At 37.1% G+C, this 23,584-nt stretch overlaps 1 protein-coding gene across 1 annotated transcript in view; it reads left to right on the top strand.

The window, feature by feature from the left end:
* DNAJC5B (DnaJ heat shock protein family (Hsp40) member C5 beta) overlaps positions 1-22,680 on the top strand; it is a 49,826-nt gene extending 27,146 nt beyond the window's left edge. The window contains exons 2-4 of the mRNA XM_068525950.1: positions 3,476-3,689; positions 6,979-7,150; positions 22,586-22,680. Coding sequence (XP_068382051.1) covers positions 3,476-3,689; positions 6,979-7,150; positions 22,586-22,680 — 481 coding nt within the window. The remainder of the gene's footprint in view (positions 1-3,475; positions 3,690-6,978; positions 7,151-22,585) is intronic.
* The last annotated feature ends 904 nt before the right edge of the window (positions 22,681-23,584 follow it).

Below are 23,584 nucleotides of genomic sequence, written 5' to 3' on the forward strand. Positions count from 1 at the left end.
TGCCAAGAGGAGTCAGAATGCTGCTGATTACCAGGAATTGGATGTGTTACAAATGGAGGTGCTCCAGCCCTCTGAATTTGCCAGCTCCATTGTTAGAGGAATGTGATAAATAGTTGAGTGCATCTGCCCTTGAAAGCTGACAAAGATCCAAGCAGCTTAAAATGACACGTTTCTCTGGATAAGTCTTGGGTAGTGTGCATCAGTCTACAACTGAACCCTAGAAATAAAGAAATATATGTAAAGAGGCATTTTCCAGGGATTTTTTTCTTTCAGGGCAGAAGTAAGAGCCTTTGCATTTGGTTGGCCTGGACATGATCTCTGGAACTGGTAGGGGAAAATGCTGCAATTGTATTCCAGGGCACAGAGTGAGAATTCCAGGAATATTGAGCCATTAAAATTAATGTGCTTAAAGAATCCACTTGAGGCTTTCTGATAATGATTGTTGTATTATTAAAGTTTGAGGACTTCTTTCTTCCTTCCTCCCCCCCCTCTAATTTGGTAATGGGTCATTTAAGGGAACAAACTCTAAACTTTCAGTTATTAAAGGAGCCTAAAATTTTTAACTGGAGCTTAAAAATACTTAGGGAAGGAAAGTGCACAAGTAGTATGTATATTTTTTTATAACGAGAATAAACAAAGAATCACCTATAATCCCAGCTATAATCACAGTTAAGCATGGTTATAACCTTTCATTTTTCTCTTTATTTCTACTTATTTTTCTGCTTTATTTTCCCTATATAAAGACATATATACAATTGTCTGTGTGTGTATATGCATATATGCATGTGTATATGTGTTATGTGTGTATGTGTGTGCACGTCTCAAGGTCACCAAAGACTTCTATAACACTAAACCCAGTGATCACTTCTTAGTTGTTATTGTACATGACCTGTCAATAGTACTTGACACAGGTGACCACCCTCTTCCTTGAAATACTTTATTCACTTGGATCCCATCACCCCATATTCTCCGGATTTTTCCTTCTGCATCACTGGTCTTTCTTTCTTCATCTCCTCTGTAGTTCTTCCTTCCCAAAGCTCAGCCCTTGGACTTATGTTGGATCCAACTCACTTGGGAATCTTTTCAAGTTCCATGGCTCTAAATACCATCTACCTGATGAGAACTCCCAAATGTACATCTCCCAGAGTAACTCTCATTTGAACTCAGGCTCATATATCTCTCTACCTCCGTCACACTTGTAAGTCTAATAGGCATCCCACAGGTGTTCAAAATTGAACTTTGAATCCTAGCAAATCATTTCCTACTACCAAAAAAAATCTCTTGCCAACTCTTTAAATAGTAGCTCCAAAATTCCAGTTGCTCAAGCCAAAACTTCGGTGCCATCCCTCATTCCTCTTTTTCTTTCACATCCCACACCCAATCCATCAGCTAGCCCTCAAAGTGTACCAGAATCCAACCACTTCCAACTAATCATCCACTACCACACTGGTCCAAACCACCATGAACTTCCCCTAAAAGAGTCTCCTGCTTTTGCCTTTGTCCTCTCCAAGACTGAGTGATCCTTCTAAACTAAAGTCAGATCATACCACTTTTCTTCTCAAAACACTCCAGGGGCTTCCCACATCACCTAGACCAGAAGCCAAAGTCCTTGCAATGTCTTACTTTTTTAATTTAAAACTATGTAGGAGGCAGCATAATGCTCAGGGTCAGATTGCCTGTGTTCAAAGCCTGGGTCTAATTATTAGCTGTATGATGTTGGACAAGTTACTTAACCTCTCAGTGGCTAAATTTCCTAACTGTAAAATGGGATTATTATAATACCAGTCTCATAGAGCTGCAGTGAAGATTAATGAATTAATATTTATAACAGGCTTACAATAGTGCTGGCATGTAGTAAACATTATAAAAGTTTTTTAAAATGACAAAATTGGCATTTAGTGCTATTAGAAGATTTTATCATAAATTCTGCACATAAAAAAATGTCTCCATAAGAATTTATAGATACCCCAAACATCTCTCAAAAAATAAGGATAGGGACTTCCCCAGTGGTCCAGTGGTTAAGACTTTGCCTTCCAATGCAGGAGGCATGGGTTCGATCCCTGGTCAGGGAACTAAGATCCCACATGCCGTGGGGTGCAGCCAAAAACTTAAAAAAAGAATGAAAAATGTTTGATTAAACAAATTTAAAGTGAACTATTATTGTTTTATTCTTTTTGTTTATTCTGAGTTCAGAGTTAGAATGTATTATACACCATGATTTATGCTTTTAAATATTTTGGTACTTTTTAAGCATTCTGATGTTAAACTGCTTAATTATTCACCTACTTCCTAACCAGCAATGCTTTAATTCCTAAAATAGGTGTGATTTTTTTTCAGTTTATTGTACAGATTGGCTTATAAGATATACTTTATTTTTTTGCTCTACTTATGGCCTTTTATTATTGCTTTAAAATGAAGCAATTTAATCTAAACCGATAAAATAAACAAAAGCTTAAGGTGCATTCCTACATATACCTATAATAGGCACAGCAGGGAGAACAAGTCATGTGGAATTTCCAGTAGAGAGTTTTAAAATTAATTGACTTTGTAGAGGAAAAATTACTAGACTCAATATTGAACATGGCTTTCATCAATTTAAATCTGTCTGTGGAAGGAAGTGAGGGAAAGAGCCGCTAGCCAGAGCCTGATTATCATAGCTCAGTTCTTACATCCATTTTACATTTTTAATACTTGATTATAACTGAAGAATAAAGAATACTCACAAATCACCCCCCTGCCCCCAATACGCACGCACTGCAACACAACACACACTCATACCCTTCTGGAATTGCTTTATGATCCACAGAGGAGAGAGGGCCTTGTACTCACAAGTAAATTTCTACAGATTATTTGAAGTGGGAAGACCTATTTGAAAAGAGGTCAGATACACATTTGAATACAAGGTAAGTCACGGTATTTGTCCATAAAAACAAAAGGGAGTTAGGATTTGTGAAAATATAGTGAAAGGGTCATAATATTTATTCAAGGGTGTATAAATCAGAGATTTTTTTTTTTTTTTGACAGTTGAGTTTAACTTTTAGAATATGTGGTGTGAAGTTTTGTTAATTCTGGAAAAGTCTTCCAGTTCTAAATGAAATTGTGGTATAAACTGGTCCTGTTGCTGGAACTCTTAAAGGCCTCTGCATGTTGAGGTGGGCTACTGATGAGCTTCCAGGTAAAAATAAACTTCACATATTTGCCAATAGCAAAATGTCTCAGACTCAACAGCTATGCAGCTATTGAGAATTCCTTTGAGGACGTGAGGGGAAAAACAATACTATTGTGCCTGCACATTAGAAACACGAGGCAACGTTTAATGGAAACTTGCTTAGTTAAATCAACATTATTATGAAATGTAACATTTCATGGTATTTACATGTATAAAAGATGTACAAATGAATAATGCCCTTCCAAAATGTCGTTGTAATACCTGTCAAGTAACACTTTTCCTCACTTTTTTTTTAAATTTTAAAAGAAAATTGGCCTTGAAACACCATCCAGACAAGAATCCAGATGATCCAGGTGCCGCTGAGAAGTTTAAAGAAATCAACAACGCCCACACAATACTTACTGACATGTCAAAAAGAAACATATACGACAAGTACGGATCACTGGGACTCTATGTGGCCGAGCAATTTGGAGACGAAAATGTTAACACCTACTTCATGCTGTCAAGCTGGTGGGCAAAGGTGAATCGGATTTTTTGTTTCTCTTGAAAACAATTTCTTAGAAGATCATGATATTATTCACTCTTTTAGACTCCATCTCAAAGAAAGTCTAACCTTACTATGTTACTAAACTCTTACAGATAAAAGGAGCTGTTATTTAAGGATCGTTTTTGCTTTAGCTCACCAAATAATTATAAAATGCAGCAGGACTTAAAATACTTCTAGACATTAATTATATTTGAATTTGAAGCTTCAGATTAATTCTGACTGCCCTCCCTACCCACATAATGACAAATTAAGAACTGACTCATTGCTGGAAACCTAAAATAATTTATTAGTGTGACAACTGTTTAAAAATTATTATGGGACAAATTTAGCCATGTACTTTCCTATCTATAGCATAGGCTACATCAGCAAACACAATACTGCGAAGAATACATGGTAATTAGGTCATAGGTTCAAATGGATCCTGCTGTGAAGTAGTGGAGAAGGAAATGAGGGGAGAAAGGTGAGAAGTAAATAGTGGAGCACACTGAGTTGCAGAGAGAGAGGAAGAGGGAGAGAGAAAAAGGATATCTAGTCAAGAAAAAGGCAACATCTTTAAGGACTTAGTGCAACCGGAATTGACTTTTGACAGTAAATTTTGTGTGATTTCCTAAGAATCCCTAGTATATGCATGCTTGGTGATAGTTTTATATTTGTTTATGAGTATTAATATCCTTATCTTCGGATAAAAGTATATTTACATATGAATCATACATATAGTCCCTCTGCATCTTTTCTGGACAGTTCACATACATGTAGTAAGTTCACAGTTCACACATTTTGTGAAATCATATGAACTCACATTCATATGAGTTGTAATTAATAAAGAAACAGCAGATCTCTAGAGGCAGGTGTCATGTTCAGCAGTGCTCTGATTGCTACTTTCTTCCACTAAAATAAATCTTGCTAAATTGAATAGTTTTATATACACAGGACGAGAGAGAATATGTTTTTGTTCATAGGCATGGGGAGAGAGAGTCTGCAGCCTAAAGCCTCATTTGCCTTCTGCAGTCCTCAGAAGTCCTTTTCTTGGGGATAACTGGGATTCCCACTGAAACCTCCTTTCTTTATCATTGAAGACTTGGGAGGGAGATAAGTTTCTGCCTAGAGGATTTGGAACTTAGAATGAGAGTGTACATATTGTCAATGTCATTTATGATGATAGTTTGAATGTTTATGTAAAATACAGGTTTCTGTGGGAACCTAACCCCCAGGTATGACACTGTTTCCATGGGAAGGTACATCTGGAGTTCTAGATAATTTACACACTAGCACCTGACTGCCTATTGGGGCCTACCTGCATAAAAAGGAGAATAGATTTCCTTGCCCAGGAAGTTGACAAAATTGATCAAAATTCATATAGGCAAGCAGAAGCTGTTCAGTAGTGTAAGAGATATACATAAAATAATTCCTGATGTGGCTCTTTAAAAATAAGGCTACAAAGAAATCTACCTTCCCCTTCTGCTCATGCCAAAGCCTAATTGCCCAGTGCCCTTTAGAGTGGCCTGGCACATAGTGATCATGTATTAAGTATGCATTACATGTACGAATCAGTGTACCAATCTGAAAATATTTTAAAAACAATGGACACCTACTTATGCCTTGTACTGCACTGAGCACTTCAAGCATAAGGCAAGGTTATTTCTGCAACAGGCAAGTAATCTAGTTGGAATAATTAAAGAACAAAACAATACATGTATTAAAGGAAATTTTCAGAGAGGAGAAAAAATATGGGAATGGAATAGTGAAAGCAAGAAAGGTCAAAAGTAGGTAAAAAAAAAAAAAAGGGGGTGCTTGTTGGGGCACTGGCTCAGGAACACTGCACAGGAGGGTCTTAGAGGCAGTTGGTGAGGAGGAAGTTTTTTTATACTTTTCAGAATAATTTAAGAAATTTATGACTCTGAAAATGTAGAGAATCCATAGCAAAAAGATTATAGGTGTGAGGGTGTATAAAATCACTTTCTATTTCAAATAACATATTTTTAATAAAATCACAAACTTATTTTGCTCAATTAACAATAATGGGCTTTTTTCACTTCAAATTGGGTTGGGAGAGTTTAATCTTTTAATCTTTAGCTATGGCGAACTTAGTGAGGAAACCTTTTATATGCTCGTGGGGAAATCCTGGTGCTGTTCACTAGGAGGAACAAATCATTTGTTTATCTACTAATCAATTAATATTCATTAATTCAGTAGGCATTTACTGTCGACCACACTCCAGGTACTAAATCCTTAGGCAGAGGAGGGATTGAAAGACAACTAACATATAGTTTAGCCTTGAAGAAGCTCACAGTCTGAGACAGAATTATAAACTAATCACTGTCTTAAAGTGTCAACAAAACAAGACTATGGTGGACATTTGTATGGAGTACAGTTGGGGCACAAAGGAGGGAGTAATTGTTCTGGAGGAGGTGGGGATCAGGAAAGATGTCAGACAGAGGATCTTTGAGATAATCTTAAGCACAGAGTGGGTATTTGCTAGATGACTAGGGAATGGGACAGTGGGTGTCTAGGCAGATGAATCCATAGGGAGAGCAAAGCTCTGCAAGGATGGCAGGAACAGGGCCATGCTGGTGCAGGGAAGGCACTGGAAGAGGCCAGATGACCATTAATAAGGAGCTCCAGCCTTTTCTAAGAGGCAGGAGAGTCGCTGCATGGGTTCAAGAGAACATGTCAGAAAGCTCCAGCAGCAATGTGCAGAGTGGGCTAGAGGCAGGAGTGGAAGCAGGTAGGTCAGCTAGGAGGCTACTGAAGTGTCCAGAGCAGAGATAAGGGGATCCATTCTAAAGCCCTACCAATCAGGAGAGAGACAATGGGGAGGGGGCAGAGATGGTGAGGAGAGAGACTGCAGGACGTGGTGACTGAGAGGAACGTGGTGGTGTCAGGACTAGCTATCCCTAGCTCTTCTTGGTGAGAATGATTCAGTGCCCTGGGTTAGCTCATGTGACCTGTAGAGGTTATGTTTGTTGGTTTGTTTGCTCTGCTCTTAATAATGATCACCATGGCTTAGAGAATAAAGAAGAAAATGTCATGTTTCATTACTTTGGCTGCAAGTCACTTGTTCCTGGCTTAACTTGTTAGGTAAAACTTTATGAGGAATTTGTTTCCAAGGAAACTAAAAAGATAGTCCTCCATGGAATAAGGATGAGGGTGAACTGTGGTGCCTTCAGGTCTCTGGAGGTACATGGGTACACACTTGATTTCTGGGGTCTCCTACATCCCACTACCCCTCACCCCTGCTTTGCTTTGCCTCTGTTTCCCCTAGACTTTGTTTGTCATCATTGGCCTCTTGACCGGCTGCTATTTTTGCTGCTGTCTGTGCTGCTGTTGCAACTGCTGCTGTGGACGCTGCCGGCCTAAATCATCGATGCCGGAAGAGGACTTCTATGTGTCCCCAGAGGATCTTGAGGAGCAGATCAAGACTGACATAGAAAAAGGTACAGTAAGATGAGAACAGAGTAGGGGGTGTCTCTTCATAGGCCTGGCCAAGCACCAGGCCCCATGGTGATGGCTATCACTAAAGTGAGAGAGGTACAACAACCAAATGGGGGGAATGCCATAGACTTTCACCTTTGGTACCTCTTTTGGAGAGGATGAAAGGACAGTTACCTTTACCAGCCACAGAGAAAAGCAGAACCTGACACTGTCAGAAAGAAGTCATGAAATATGCTGATCACAAAGCAAAGCTAGTACAATTCACAGTCGCATTACAAAAGAGTGAACTGTGGGTTCAGGGAGGTTTGGGTGGGAGTGCCCAGGGGTAGGAGAACCAAGGTAGAAATTTCTCCCAGGAAAAGCATTTCAGCCTGTTACTTGAGGATCTCTATTTAGATAGAAGGGAATGGACATCAAGAGAAGTCAACAACCCTTGACTTTTCTTCTTTTTGATTACTTGATAATGAGTTTTGGGTAAAACTGGGGGAGGGTAGTCTTTCTTCCCCAGAAATGCAGCTTCCTTCCCAAACCACACATTCAGAGCTAGCCTCAAACCAGCATCAAGAATACTGTCCGATATAAACGGGACTGTCTGCTCTGCTAAACCATCTGCACATGTCTATCAATGTGTGTGCATGGCCATGATAGATTACTTGATTCTTCAAGTTCACTAGACCCAGCAATGATAAAGAAAAAATATAAAGAAAGACAACAATCTCACAGAATTCACGTCATCAGGAATACTTCATATTCTCTGGGAAATGCCTTTGTTTAAACAAACTGGAGTCAAACCTGCCATCATCCTTTCTGTCTTGCAGCCATAATCCTACTGTCATTTTCTCCTGCAGAATGCATCATTATTCTGGATAATAGACTTTATCGCTAAGTCACAAAGAAGCCTGGACAGCCAAATAAACAATTCAGCCAGTGACCCACTGCTGTCAGAACTGCGGAAATTAGGCATGGTGCACTTCTGTGTACTGTACTCTGATTCTTTTGATCACAATGAAGCAGAAATTCCATGACATCAGACAGAGGAGAGACTGTTTAAAGGCTTCCAGATACTTTCAATTCCCTATCAAATGTGATGCTAAGTAATATCCAGTTATTACCCACCCTGAGTCCAGCTTAAAGAAAGGAGTCTTCAATCATGTGAATTGTACTTAGTCTCAGACCATTTTAGGATTGGGAGATCAGAGGGGACAGAAGGGATTTTCCTGCAAGCTGTCATCCCTTCCCATGGGGACCACTGGGTGGCCAGTCTGGCAAACAGGGGGTTTGCTCTCACCATTTTTTATTACTGCCCCTGGAGCCAAATTGGAGGCCCATGGTGAAATATAATTACAACTTTCTTTTGCTTTATTTGGGATATAAAATGACAAATCTTCTAACAGGGCACACACCCCAAAAAGAGCAAGCAAGCTGTATTACTCGTAAATGGGTTAAACAGAGACACACACGTATGAACTCTTCTTCAGGGAAGAGCCAGTGACTTCGGCATAAGTTGCTTAAGAATGATGAGCCCAGTGCATTCATCTCATCTGCTCTTTTGAGGGAGATAAACTGTTATTAGATCATGTCAGGGGTCGCTGGGCCCATTGTTCATAGGATCTCCCATAATATCCATCAACCCAGTCCAGTCACTGACAGAGGATAGGAAGGGGCAGTTAGACAAGAGAGTACTGCCATCGTCATCCACTGTGTCAAGCTTATCTTAACTTTTCCTTTATAGTGCGGGAACCAAAACTAGGTGAACTGAACCTAGATACCTCAAATCCAGTCTGCCACACTTTTCTGAAAAGCCTCAAAGTCTTTCCTTTTTTAAATTAGATAAAAGCTCCACCAGGGCATTTCAGCAGATCTTCTTTGCAGAAGATTTCTTTTCTGGAACAGAAATTCATACTCAGTGCCAAATTACACCCAGATTTCCTTCCTGCAGAGTCGCTGGTGATAAATCTACGTGCCGCTCACTGTTCTCAGTTCTGACACCCCAGAGCTACCAATTCCATTGCAGAGGTCAGATTCCAGACTTAGTAAGTCACGAACCCATTTGACTGTGTTACTATTAGTCTTGACCAAAAGGAAAAGCTCTATCCTATTACTAAATATTTAAAAGCTCCTATGCAGAGTTAATCAAGGTTTTCAAGGGCCAGAAACTTACACAATTTGGACAGTCCCTTTAGAGTAAAAGAATATAAAATTACAAATACAAAATTAGATCTGAAAGTGAATACTTATTTATAACGAAAAAAAGAAATTACAAAAAATTGCAAAGCTTAAAAAGTGATAAATATCTTAAATATCATAAAATTTGAAAAATAGCAATAGTTTAATTAACTGCCTGACACACCTTTATAATACTTTCCCCCTATGCTTTCTGGGTGCATATTCTTTGATTGCCTCTACATTTAATAATAATTTCATTAATATCATTTCCTGTAGGGAGAATAGAAAAATAATTGTCCTTCCTCTAGCATGTTTCTTCAAAATTTTTTTTTTTATTATTGGTAGACTAGAAAAGTTTCAGTTTTACAACTCATTATAGATAATGTTGTCTAACTTTTTAGGGGTTGTTGTCAGATTTAAGAAAACTCCTATCTAGTTTATTTCATATACAAGATGTAAATTTGGAAGAATTTTTCCACAGACCAATTCTGACTACACATGTCAAACCTTGCTGCCCCTCCATCACCCAATACTTCCAGGATCAGAGCCCACTGGACACATTCATAATGTGTGACACCATGTCTGGCATGGATCTTCGTGTCCCCTAAGCAATTAAATTGGGATAGTGAGCTATAGGAGTTATCTCTAAAGCCATTCTTATGCCAGTATGACGAGCAATAGTTATACACAGAGTTGCTGCAAGCCACAGAAACATAGTTTCTGTTCAAGAGTAGTTGTACAGGGTGGGATTTGCTAGTAGAGAGGAGAGATTTGCTTGGATTACTGTGTCTCTTTCAAGTATGTGAAGCAGTGTAATCTAACTTCTACCCTTAAGAAATAAAGGAGGGAAGTTCAAAACAGTGGCATCTTCAATATTCCCTGGAAATTTCAGAACTTGTAAACTGATTCCCACCTCTTTCTCAGAATAAAAATATAATCCCAGTGGCATTCTAGGAACACAGGGGAATTCTATTATTCTTATGAATCAATTAGGAGCAAATAGAAGAGAGACAGTGTCTTGGGGGGTTGTCCATCCCCCCTTTTTTCTCTTGGAAAATTTGAAGCTTGAAAGATAAAGGTGACAGATACCAGGTTATTTCCCTTCCTTTCAAATGTTCACAAATTAGAAGTTCCACTTTGTGAAATTTTGAGTGTTATATTTAAAACAAGCTCATTTAGACCTTATACTCCTCTGTTAGATAAATGCCACAATGAAGTCAGAATTCTACCAGTCAAGAGGGCTTTAGAGACCATCTTGAGATAGTACACCATTCCCTGGGACTGTGTGTGTGTGTGTGTGTGTGTGTGTGTGTGTGTGTGAGAGAGAGAGAGAGAGAGAGAGAGAGAGAAAGAAAGAGAGGAAGGAAGGAAGGAAGGAGGGAAAGGAGGGAGGGAGGGAGGGGAAGGAAGGAAGGAAGGAAGGAAGGAAAAGAAAGGGAAAAATGAAGAAAAAAGAAAAGAGAGGAAGGAAGAAGGTATAGAAATGAGCATAAATGGAAACCTGTTATCTCTAAATACCCTGGCAAAGCAAACCAAAAATACAAGAGATAAGTTCAATTTTTTTCCAAGCTGCAAGCAGTGGACTGAAAACTTTCAGTTAAACTCTAAAATTTTCTTGCAGAGTCATGATTTCCCCACTTTTTTGAAGGAGAGGAAATAAAGTATTTAAGGGAGAAGATTTTATAGTGGGTTGACCTTGGATCTAAAAATGTGAGATTCAGAGCACAGAAAAATCTGTTGACTGCTTAACTGTTCTTGCTACTCACCTGGATGAAACCCAAATAAATTCACAGCCACTGAGCTGAAGAGGCCATATGGCTTGTAATTAGACTCGCTCTCAGCCAAGATATTGAGACACTTATTACATTTGCTGTTCAGCATTCATCACACTTTACTGCCCAGGAAAAGGGCACCAAGGAAGAGATTAAATTCATCCTTCCTCTTTTCACCAATCCCACTCAATCTCCTTCCTATCCCCTTCCCCCCAGTCAAAAGGAACTGATTTCTAAAAATAATTCATGGAAAATAATTCTTGCAACTAGTCCAAAGCCCTTTGCTGCTTCTTTATAGGAAAATAACAAGTAAGCACCATCAAGGCCCTGGGCCGGGAGAGCAGGACAAGTGAGTCAGCTCACAACGCTACCCCAGAAGCTGCTCAAAGTGGACCCAAGGTTTCTTCAGATTTTGCCTGCTAAGGTTCAGTGAGCAAATTTACTAGACAGGTTTATCAAGACAGTCTTTTCACAGAAAACATTCATTGAGCACTTAATATACGCCCGACACTACACTAGGGGCTAGAGAAAAGAAAGACGCGGTCCCTGCTGTCTTGGACCTTACAGTATCGCAGAGGAGATGGGAAGACAAGTACTCAACAAATAGTCACACAATGAGCTAGCTAACTTACAGGTATGATAAGTCTGCCAAAGGAGAAGCAACGGGGCTGTGACAGTGAACGCTAGGCGGGCCTGACCCGGATGCAGGTGAGGACAGCTTCCCAGAGGAGGTGACATTTAAAGCTGAAAACGTAAAGAATGAGGAGGAGTTAGGGGTGGGAGATCATGGGGAAGGAGAACCCTAGAAGGGAGGACTCTTGACACCAGCACAGCATCTGGCACAGCACCTCCCACCACCCTGTGGATAATGGTGAATGGAGCTCTAGATGCCAGGCAAGGCAGGGATAGTCACATTAGGCTGTTCTAGTGATCAGTTTGATCAAGGAACTGAATGAAGAGGAAGTTACGCAGAGAGCATATTTGCAAATAACCCCAAACTGGGATATACCCAGACAAGGGCTCAGACCATCAAAGTGAAATGTGATGGATGGAAAGCAGCTGGAATCCTGGACAGTTTGCTAGATAAAAGCAAGAGCAGCAGGATTTTAACTAGGAAGAGGGGAAAGGGAGTTGAGAGAAATCCAGGAGGTTCTGAGGAAGAAAACGCAAAAAGGTACAGGTGAAGTATTATTCAGCCATAAAAAGGAATGAAGTACTGATACACACTACAGGGTGGATGAACCTGGAAACATTATGCTAAGTGAAAGAAGCCAGACACAAAAGGACAAACACTGTATGATTCCATTTACGTGAAATATCCAGATTAGGGACATTCATAGAGGCAGAAAGCATACTGGTGGTTGCCAGGGCCTGGGGGGAAAAGAGGAACAGGGAACAACTGCCTAATGGGTCTCCTTTTGGAGAAATGTTCTGCAACTAGATAGAGGCAGTGAATTATATATTTGGTACACTGTGAATGTACTAAATTGTTCACTTTACTTATTTATTTAAATTTAATTTTATTTATTTTTGGCTGCGCTGGGTCTTCATTCCTGCGTGTGGGCTTTCTCTAGTATGGCGAGCGGGGGCTACTCTTTGTTGTGGTGCGTGGGCTTCTCATTGCGGTGGCTTCTCTTATTGCGGAGCACAGGCTCTAGGTGCGCGGGCTTCAGTAGCTGTGGCACGTAGGCTCAGTAGTTGTGGCGCACGGGCTTAGTTGCTCCGTGGCATGTGGGATCTTCCCAGACCAGGGCTCGAACCAGTGTCGCCTGCATTGGCAGGGGGATTCTTAACCACGGCACCACCAGGGAAGTCCCAAATTGTTCACTTTAAATGGTTACTTTTATGTTATGTGAATCTCACTTCAATTAAAAAATATCTGTAGTAGAGGAGAGAGGAGATTTGACTACAGAAATAAACTAAACACCCTTTCTTCAGAGAAGGAGAAGGTTGTTTGTTTCCTGCAAATTCACCCATGGCAGGGAGTAGAAGATACCACAAAGCATCAGTATTCACAAAGTGTGGGGAAATGGGCAAGTTGATTATCAGTCTTTTATGCAGCTACCTTGAGAGCAGTACACTATTAGTAGCTAAGACAGAAAAGGGCTTTGAAGTCAGTCCCATTTCAAGCCCCGACTCTATTAGTTACTGGTAGAGATTTTGGGGGTAATTCACTTAACTATTTTATCCCTTATTGTTTTTACTTATCAGGAACATACAAACGAACATTATGTGCCATTACCTTTAAGTTCTTTGCTTGTTGTTCCCTATTTAGAGGTAACTGCTATCCTAAATCATCTGCAATCATTTTCCTTTTTTAAATTTCTATTTAACTGACATACAGCACTGTATAAGTCTAAAGTGTACAGCATAATGACTTGACTTACATATATTGTGAAATGATCACCACAATAAGTTTAGTTAATATCTGTCATCTCATATAGACACACAAAAAAAGAAAAAAATGTTCTTTTCCTTGTGATGAGAACTTTTAGGATCTACTCTGTTAGCAACTTTCAAATATGCCACAGAGCAGTGTTAACTGTAGTCATCATATTGTATATTACATCCCCAGTATTTATTTGTCTGAGAACTGGAAGTTTGTACCTTTTAACCACATTCATCCAATTCCTTGTCCCCTCACCCTCTGCCTCTGGTAACCACAAATCTGATCTCTTTTTCTATGAGTTTGGGTTGTTTTTGTTTTTTTAGATTCATATATAAGTGAGATCATACAGTATTTGTCTTTCTCTATTTGACTTACTTCATTTAGCATAATGCACTCAAAATCCATCCATGTTGTCACAAATAGCAGGATTTCCCTCTTTTTTAAGGCTGAACACTAGTCCATTGTATATATACACCACATTTTCTTTATCCACTCATCCATCAACGAACACTTAGGTTGTTTCCACCCACATCTTGGCTATCATAATGTAATCATTTTCTTACTATTTTTTTAGTATTACAACTATATATATTTATGTTCCTAATCAGTTTATTGTTTGGTTTTACATTTCTGAACTTTAAATCAATGAACTTATACTCAACAATTATCCTTCAACTTCTTTTTTTTCACTCAACATCATATTTCTGAACTTCATTCGTACTGTGATTGTCTTTCATTCATTTTTCACTGTTGTATAATATTCTTCTATGAGAATATCCCATAAAATTTATTTATCCATTCTACTGCTAGTGGATACTTGGGTATCCAAATCCACTTTTTTGCCATTACAAACAGGGCTATTACAAATATTCTTGTTATGAATGTCTCCTGGTGCATGAGTGCTAGAGTTTCCTAGGTATTGGGTTGGCCAAAAAGTTTGTTTGGTTTTAAGTAAAAATAAAAGACACATTTTTCATTTTCACCAAGAACTTTATTGGACAACATATTCATTAACTGAATGAACTTTTTGGCCAACCCAATATATACACAGGAGTGGAATACCTTAGTCAAAAGGTATGCATATCTACAAGTTATTAGATAACACCAAGTTATTCTACAAAGTTGCTGCACTAATTTCCACAAGCTAATGAGAGTTTCTACTGCTTCACATCCTTGCCATCACTAGACTATAAACGTGTGTCAGTCTGGTGGATGGGAAATGGTATACCATTGTGGTTTTAATTTTTTTCTCCTTGAATCCTTTCATAATCTTACTGGTTGTTTGGGTTTCTCTTTCTTTGAAATGCCTATTCAAGTCTTTTGCAGGTTTTTATTATATCATTTGCTTTTTTCTTACTGACTCTTTTTTGGGGCGTGGGTATTGACTCTGTTGATCATGTTTGTTTAAAATGAATTTTCCCAGTTTGTGACCTGGTGTTTCACTCTTTATGGTATCTTTTGATAAGCCAAAGTTCTTGATTTTAATGTAGTCAAAATGTCAATCTTTGCCTTTATGCTTAGTGATTTCTGTGTTTTGATTAAGAAATCTTTCCCTATCCCAAGGATACAAAGGTGTTCTCCTATATGCTCTTCTCAAAGTTTCATAGTTTTGCTATTCATGTTTATGCGTTTAATAACCTGGAATTGATTTCTGCAAGTGGTATGATGTAGGGTTCCAATTTCACTTTTTTCCATATAGAAAACAAATTGTCCAGCACACTGATTTCTAGTCTTGGTTTTGACATACATTAAGTTTTAATAGATATATGGAACAGTTTCTGGGCTTTCTGTTCTGGTCCATTGGTCATTTTGTCTATCTATATGCAACACCAGGCCCATTTATAATAATTCATAACACTGTTCAGGCAACTTTTCCTAATTTGTTCTTCAGGACACTCTCACATATCCTTGGCCTTTTGCTTTTCTATATAAATTTTAGAATAAGCTTTGTTAAGTCCTGTACCAAAATTTCTTTAAACAAAATATTTGGGATCTTGATTAGACTTGCAGTGACTGTAGATAAATTAGGAAGAATTGACATCTTTAAAGAATGTGAGTCCTCTACTATGTGACATGGTATACCTCTCCATTTATTTAGGTTTTCTTCATTGGCTTTCAATAAAGATATCTCTTTTATATCTTTGGTTGCATTGATTCCTAATACTTTATCCATTTTCATACAATTATAAATAAATTATTATATATTAGTTGTTGACTTGTTTTTTAGTATATAGAAATGTACTTTTTTTTTTAACATTGATTTCGAATCCAAGAAACTAGCTAAACTCTCTATTTCTAATTATTTATCTGTAAATTCTTTAGGGTTTCTACATACCTATCTATATCATTTGTGAATAGTGATAGTTTTGATTCTTCCTTCCCTTCCCTTATTATTTTTTTAGCCTTTTCCTTGCCTTTCTGTGTTTGTTGAGACTGCCAGTAAAATGTTGAAGAGAAGATGCTTTCAAGATTGCATAATGACTGTGAAGTTTGCTGTAGGCTTTTGATCAGGTTAAGAAAGTTGTCTTCTATTACTATTTTTTTAGAATACTTTTTTCTTCACCAATTGAGATGGTAATGATTTTTCTCCTTTAAATTGTTCACATGAAGAACTATATGAATTGTTTCCCAACGTTAAAACAATCTTGAATTCCTGAGATAAACCCAAAGCAGTCATAATGCATTAAATATTTTATTTTTTTATGAAATGTGTTTGCTAATATTTTGTTTTAGATGTTTGCATCTGTGTTAATGAGTGAGACTGGCCTATCATTTCCCCATCTCAAACTTTCCTTATGGGTTCTATATCAAGATTATGCCTCATAAAATAAATTAGGAGTGTTCCCTTTTAACTCTTGAAAAGTCTGTGTATTACTGGATTTATTTCTTTCTACAGGACTGTGTAGACCTTTCTGGGCTAATGTGTTTTTATACAAATTTTAAATTATTGATTCAATACATTTAATGTTTATAGGCCATTTAGGTTTCCTTTCTTCTTTATTAAAACAATTAGTTCTTCAAAATTTCCTCTTGTTACCTTTTACACATCTATAGTATCTGCATTTTTGTCCCATTTTTCATTCCTTATATTGGTTATTTCTGCTTTCCTTTTTTAGCCATTCTCACCAGATATTTGGAAATTTTATTCTTCTCAAATATTGTCAGTTTTATTGATTCTCCTGTATATTCTCTCTACTTAATTTCTATTTTTTATTATTTCTCTTAATTTATTGTTGTTAATTTTCTAACTTAATTTTTATACTTCTTAATTTTCAGTCCTTCTTCTTCTCTGATATTAAGCTTTAAGGCTATAAATTTTTCTGTAAGTACCAGTTTGGCTTTACATACACACACGTGCATATATGTTCTTATAATCTAAGTCTGAAATATTTTCTTATTTCCATTATGATTTTTTTCTTTAATCTATAAGTTAGGTCTATATGTGTCTTAATTTGTAAACCTGTGGGGTCTTTTCTCATTCTTTATTATTGTTTGTGTCTAAATGAACTGCATTATTGTCAGAAAATGTGGACAGCATGAAACAATATTTTGAAATGTCTTGAGGCTTGCTTAGAGCCTAGAACTTAATTGATTTTACATATGTTCCACATTGCTTCAAAACAGTACATTTTGCATTTGTTAGGTTCACTGTTCCATGTATGACTATTAAATAAAGCTAATTTGTTGTATGTATTAGTTTGCTAGGGCTGCTGTAACAAAGTACCACAGGCTGGGTGATTTGAAAAACAGAAATTTATTCTCTGGCAATTCTGGAGGTTAGAAACCCAAGATCAAGGTGTCACAGGATTGGTTTCCTTAAGGCCGCTCTTCTTGGCATGTAGATGGTCATTTTCATCTTGTGTCTTCACAAGGCCTTCCCTCTATGTATGATTGTGTCCTAAGTACACAAGTCATACTGGACTAAGGCCCACTCTGAGGACCTCATTTTAACATAATTACCTCTTTAAAGACCTCCTCTCCAAATATGGTCACATTCTGAGGGACTGGGGATTAGAACTTCAACATATGAAGGGGGTTGGGGGGCAGGGACACGATTCAGTTCACAACATTACACTTTCCAAATCCTTTATATCCTTAAGGATATTTTTGCTTGCTTTATCCGTCAGTTACTGAGAGAAGCATTCAAGTCTTCCACTGTGCTAATGGATTTTTCTGTTTCTCTATAAAGTTCTGTCAATTTTTGCTTCCTATATTTTGAGGCTATGTTATTAGCATATATAAGTTTAGAATTTTTATGGCTACTTGGTTAATTGAATATGTTATTATTATGTAGTTACCCTCTAGCTCTAGCAATGCTTTTTGTCTCATACTTTGTTTTTAAAATACAGTTATATTAGCTTTCTTTTCATTAGTGTTTGTGTAGTAAATATGTTTCCATCCTTTTATTCTCAACGTTTTTTTGTCCTTATGTTTTTTGATGTGTCCTTTGTAAACAGCATATTGCTGGGGGGATTTATTCAGTCTGGCCATGTTTTTTCTTTTAAATAAAGTCCACTTGTATTTTTTATAACTAATGATATATGTTTTTTTCTATGAACTTACTCTTTGTGAGAGACAGTATAGCACAGTCTTTAAGAAAACAGATTCTGAGAAATACTGCCCAGGTTTTAATACTAGCTCTATTCCTTACTACCTGTGTAATGTAGGCTAGTTACTTAAAACATTCTGTCCCTCAGTTTATCTGTAAAATAGCTATCATAATTACCCTACCTTGTAGTGCTATTATTGAGTTAATATACATAAAGCACTGAGAACAGTGTTAGACACATAATAAGTACTATATACATGCTTTCTGTTAATATTTTATTATTATAATTATCACTTTAAGTTGGCATATTTTTTCTGTTTCTATTTTCTTTCCTTTTTTTTTTCTTTCTTCTGTACTGATAGAATTTTTTTTTTCACGTTCCATTTCTTTCTCTCCTCCAGTTTGGAAATTATATTCTCTGTTCTATTTTTTTAGGGCTGCCTTAAAAATTTATCAAGCATACTTAAGTTACAAAAGTTGAAAGTTAATTCTTATCTTTACCCTCTCCTGAACAATACAAGAACTTTATAACTCTTTAATTCTCATCATCTCCTTTCTGATTTACATACTATTGTCATAATTTTATCTCAATTGTAAGTCTCATAAATTATTATTGCTTCATATAATACATAATTGTTTAGTTTTACTTACAAATCTATTAATCATTTCTATATACAGCACAAATTTTTCCATATGATAACACTTCTTTCTGTCTGAATTATAACTTCTAAATTAGGTCTGCTGGTGGCACAACTTCTGTTTTTACTGTCTGAAAATACCTGTAAATCATGCTTAAAAAAATAAATGTAGCAATAAGAGGGTTTATCAACAAATTTAGGTTGATATCTTCTTATAGTATACTGTAAATATAATTTCATAGTTTTCCGGCTTCCATATCTGCTATTGGAAAGTGAGATTGCTTTAAGAACCGTTATCCTTGGTGTTCTTCAATATCACTAAGATGTTTAAATATGAATTTCTCTTTAATTTACCCTAGTTGGTTCTTGAATCTGTGGATTGGTGTCTTTTATCAATTCCAGGAAATTCTCAGCCATTAAATCGTCAAATATTACCTCGACTCTTCTTTTCTTTACATTTCTTTATGAAAGTCTTATTAAATATAAGTCAGAATATCACTCTATTCTTCATGTCCTTTAGCCTCTTTCCTATTTTATATCTTTGTTTCCCTGTGTCACATTCTGATTAATCTCCTCAAATTTGTCTTCTATTCCATTAATTCTCTCTTTAGCTGTTAAACCCCATTCATCAAGCTTTAAAAATTTCAGATGTTTTAATGTCTAAAAGAGATTTTTTATTATTATTAATTTCAAAATCCATTTGATCATTTTTTTTTTTAATGTCTGAAACATTTATATTAACATATTTCCATACAAATAACCCAATGAAAGTTTAGTATTAGTTGTTTGGTTTGTTTGTTTTTTTATACTGCAGGTTCTTATTAGGCATCAATTTTATACACATCAGTGTATACATGTCAATCCCAATAGCCCAATTCAGCACAACACCATCCCCACCCCACCGCAGTTTTCCCCCCTTGGTGTCCCTATGTCCGTTCTCTACATCTGTGTCTCAACCTCTGCCCTGCAAACTGGCTCATCTGTACCATTTTTCTAGGTTCCACATACATGCGTTAATATACGATATTTGTTTTTCTCTTTCTGACTTACTTCACTCTGTATGACAGTCTCTAGATCCATCCACGTCTCAACAAATGACTCAATTTCGTTCCTTTTTATGGCTGAGTAATATTCCATTGTATATATGTACCACAACTTCTTTATCCATTCGTCTGTCAGTGGGCATTTAGGTTGCTTCCATGACCTGGCTATTGTAAATAGTGCTGCAATGAACATTCGGGTGCATGTGTCTTTTTGAATTACGGTTTTCTCTGGGTATATGCCCAGTAGTGGGATTGCTGGGTCATATGGTAATTCTATTTTCAGTTTTTTAAGGAACCTCCATATTGTTCTCCATAGTGGCTGTATCAATTTACATTCCCACCAACAGTGCAAGAGGGTTCCCTTTTCTCCACACCCTCTCCAGCATTTCTTGTTTGTAGATTTTCTGATGATGCCCATTCTAACTGGTGTGAGGTGATACCTCATTGTAGTTTTGATTTGCATTTCTCTAATAATTAGTGATGTTGAGCATCTTTTCATGTGCTTCGTGGCCGTCTGTATGTCTTCTTTGGAGAAATGTCTATTTAGGTCTTCTGCCCATTTTTGGATTGGGGTGTTTGTTTCTTTAATATTGAGCCGAATGAGCTGTTTATATATTTTGGAGATTAATCCTTTGTCCGTTGATTCGTTTGCAAATATTTTCTCCCATTCTGAGGGTTGTCTTTTCGTCTTGTTTATGGTTTCCTTTGCTGTGCAAAAGCTTTGAAGTTTCATTAGGTCCCATTTGTTTATTTTTGTTTTTATTTCCATTACTCTAGGAGGTGGATCAAAAAAGATCTTGCTGTGATTTATGTCAAAGAGTGTTCTTCCTATGTTTTCCTCTAAGAGTTTTATAGTGTCCAGTCTTACATTTAGGTCTCGAATCCATTTTGAGTTTATTTTTGTGTATGGTGTTAGGGAGTATTCTAATTTCATTCTTTTACATGTAGCTGTCCAGTTTTCCCAGCACCACTTATTGAAGAGACTGTCTTTTCTCCATTGTATATCTTTGCCTCCTCTGTCATAGATTAGTTGACCATAGGTACGTGGGTTTATCTCTGGGCTTTCTATCTTGTTCCATTGATCTATGTTTCTGTTTTTGTGCCAGTACCATATTGTCTTGATTACTGTAGCTTTGTAGTATAGTCTGAAGTCAGGGAGTCTGATTCCTCCAGCTCCGTTTTTTTCCCTCAAGACTGCTTTGGCTATTCGGGGTCTCTTGTGTCTCCATACAAATTTTAAGATGATTTGTTCTAGTTCTGTAAAAAATGCCATTGGTACTTTGATAGGGATTGCATTGAATCTGTAGATGGCTTTGGGTAGTATAGTCATTTTCACAATGTTGATTCTTCCAATCCAAGAACATGGTATATCTCTCCATCTGTTGGTATCATCTTTAATTTCTCTCATCAGTGTCTTATAGTTTTCTGCATACAGGTCTTTTGTCTCCCTAGGTAGGTTTATTCCTAGGTATTTTATTCTTTTTGTTGCAATGGTAAATGGGAGTGTTTCCATAATTTCTCTTTCAGATTTTTCATCATTAGTGTATAGGAATGCAAGAGATTTCTGTGCATTAATTTTGTATCCTGCAACTTCACCATATTCATTAATTAGCTCTAGCAGTTTTCTGGTGGCAGTTTTAGGATTCTCTATGTATAATATCATGTCATCCGCAAACAGTGACAGTTTTACTTCTTCTTTTCCAATTTGTATTCCTTTTATTTCTTTTTCTTCTCTGATTGCCGTGGCTAAGACTTCCAGAACTATGTTGAATAATAGTGGTGAGAGTGGACATCCTTGTCTCGTTCCTGATCTTAGAGGAAATGCTTTCAGTTTTTCACCATCGAGAATGATGTTTGCTGTGGGTTTGTCATATATGGCCTTTATTATGTTGAGGCAGGTTCCCCATTTGATCATTTGAAAAACAAATCTAATTCTTTCTTATTCTGTGTCTGGTAAGTGCAGGATTTGAAGTCTTTCTGGGTCTGACTGGCTTTCTGTTGTTTCTACTGGCTCTCACTCAGTGTGCATTGTTTCTATGTGTAATGTTCCCCCTCCCCCCATCTCTCTCCCTCTCTCTCTATTTCTCCCTATCTCTCCCATCTCTCTGTTTTTTACTATGAGTTTATGTTTCTTGCAATTTGGGGGGGATTCTTTGAGGCCTGGGTTGAAGGTTGGGGCCATTCACTTCTGCTCTGTGCTTTTGCATTGGACCATTTTAAACTAAATTATCAGCCTGAGGTTTCTTAGAACACACAGGTATTGTAAATTTGACCTGTCAAATTGTGTGCTCATTAGCTTGCTAACAAACATTTTTAAGGGAACTCTTCACTTCCTCATCAAAACTCAAGACTAGCAAATTTCCTTGCAGATTTAAGGGTATGGTGATTTACATAGCACATAACCATTTGGGGTACTAGCTTTATGTGGAGAGCTTCCTATTAGACTCTTCACCTAAGCAAACTCTGGGTATTGACCTCTCTCCCAACTAGAGCCATATATGCAATTGTCCACTGCACGATTCTAGAGGTATTTTTCATATAGATACACACTGTAGTCTATATGACATGGGTGGCAGCCCTGTCCTCATCCCCACAAAATGGTGAAAACTAAAGCTCAAGTTTATCAGCTTTAGAAATTGCCTCAAAGTGAAATCTGGGCTTAGTGCTTTGGTTTTATAATTCTACAACTAATAGAACTTAAATGAAGAATAAAGACAGTGTATCCTCCCTTCTGAAGTCCTTTAAAGGGTAGGATCCTTAGTATCTTAGGAATTGAATTGATTTGCTAATCATCATTTCAACAAAAATATCTACCACTTGCCCCATTAAATGAAATGTAACCTAAGAGGGTGTTTACTGGTTTTCTTTGTTTATTTTTAGATATGGACTTTCCAGTTGTCCTCCAGCCTACAAATGCAAATGAGAAAACACAGCTAATCAGAGAAGGACCTCGAAGTTATTGTACAGACTCTTAATATTGAGCCCATTGAGGGTCCACAGTACCTCCTCTTGGTTCAGTCATGTCTCCAGGTGGTCTTGATGGGGGAGGGTAGGGGACATGAAATGCTGTGAACTTTTCCACATTTGTATTTTATTTTTAGGTTAAGGAAAGATGATCGCTACATAATTTTCTCAGTATGCAGATTCACTCTTTGAGTAGAACTCCTAATGGAAACACACATTCCATTTTAATGAATAAAGGCCTGAAGAGTTGTTTTATGCTCCTTGCATGAGGTAAGACAGTGGCATTGGACAGGCTTATGAGCCTGCCCTTTATGTGAGCCAGACCTCATTCCTTATAGACTAAAGTAGTATTTCAAAACCGAAGCCACTTTTCATCTATTTAACTAAACGTAGTATTCATATCTGCCTTTAAATATCATCAGCAAAACAAACATGAGAATTTAGGAGGAATTTTTTTTGTGTGTGGAGATTTTTCCTGTCATATTCAATATGGCTACAGAAATATTTCAAAGGCAGGAAGAAATTATTAGGTAAAGACAAATCGCATTATTTTAAAGTATATTTTTGAAAGATTACAAATTGTCACTTACTGAAAACTGACAAATAAAACCAGGAAGGAAGAAGTTTTGTGTGTACTTGTAGATTGGCATAAAAACAAAAACAAAAACAAAACTTCAGCCTGGTTAAATGATATAAATGATCCAGAAAATCATTCTGGGCCCAAGCCAGCCCCAAACAATGTGTTTGACAATTTTAAGTTAAAATAATTTTTGTCCAACAGGCTTAGATTAGCCAGACTAAGAAAAAGAAACACATGAGGTAAAGGACAGAATTCTAAATTCTACAGCCTAAATTTAAATTTAAAGGCATATCACTCACCCCATTTTCAGTGGGATTAATAACACTGACCAGAAA

Source organism: Eschrichtius robustus, chromosome 17, assembly GCF_028021215.1.
Source record: "Eschrichtius robustus isolate mEscRob2 chromosome 17, mEscRob2.pri, whole genome shotgun sequence".
NCBI classification, from domain to species: Eukaryota; Metazoa; Chordata; class Mammalia; order Artiodactyla; family Eschrichtiidae; genus Eschrichtius; species Eschrichtius robustus.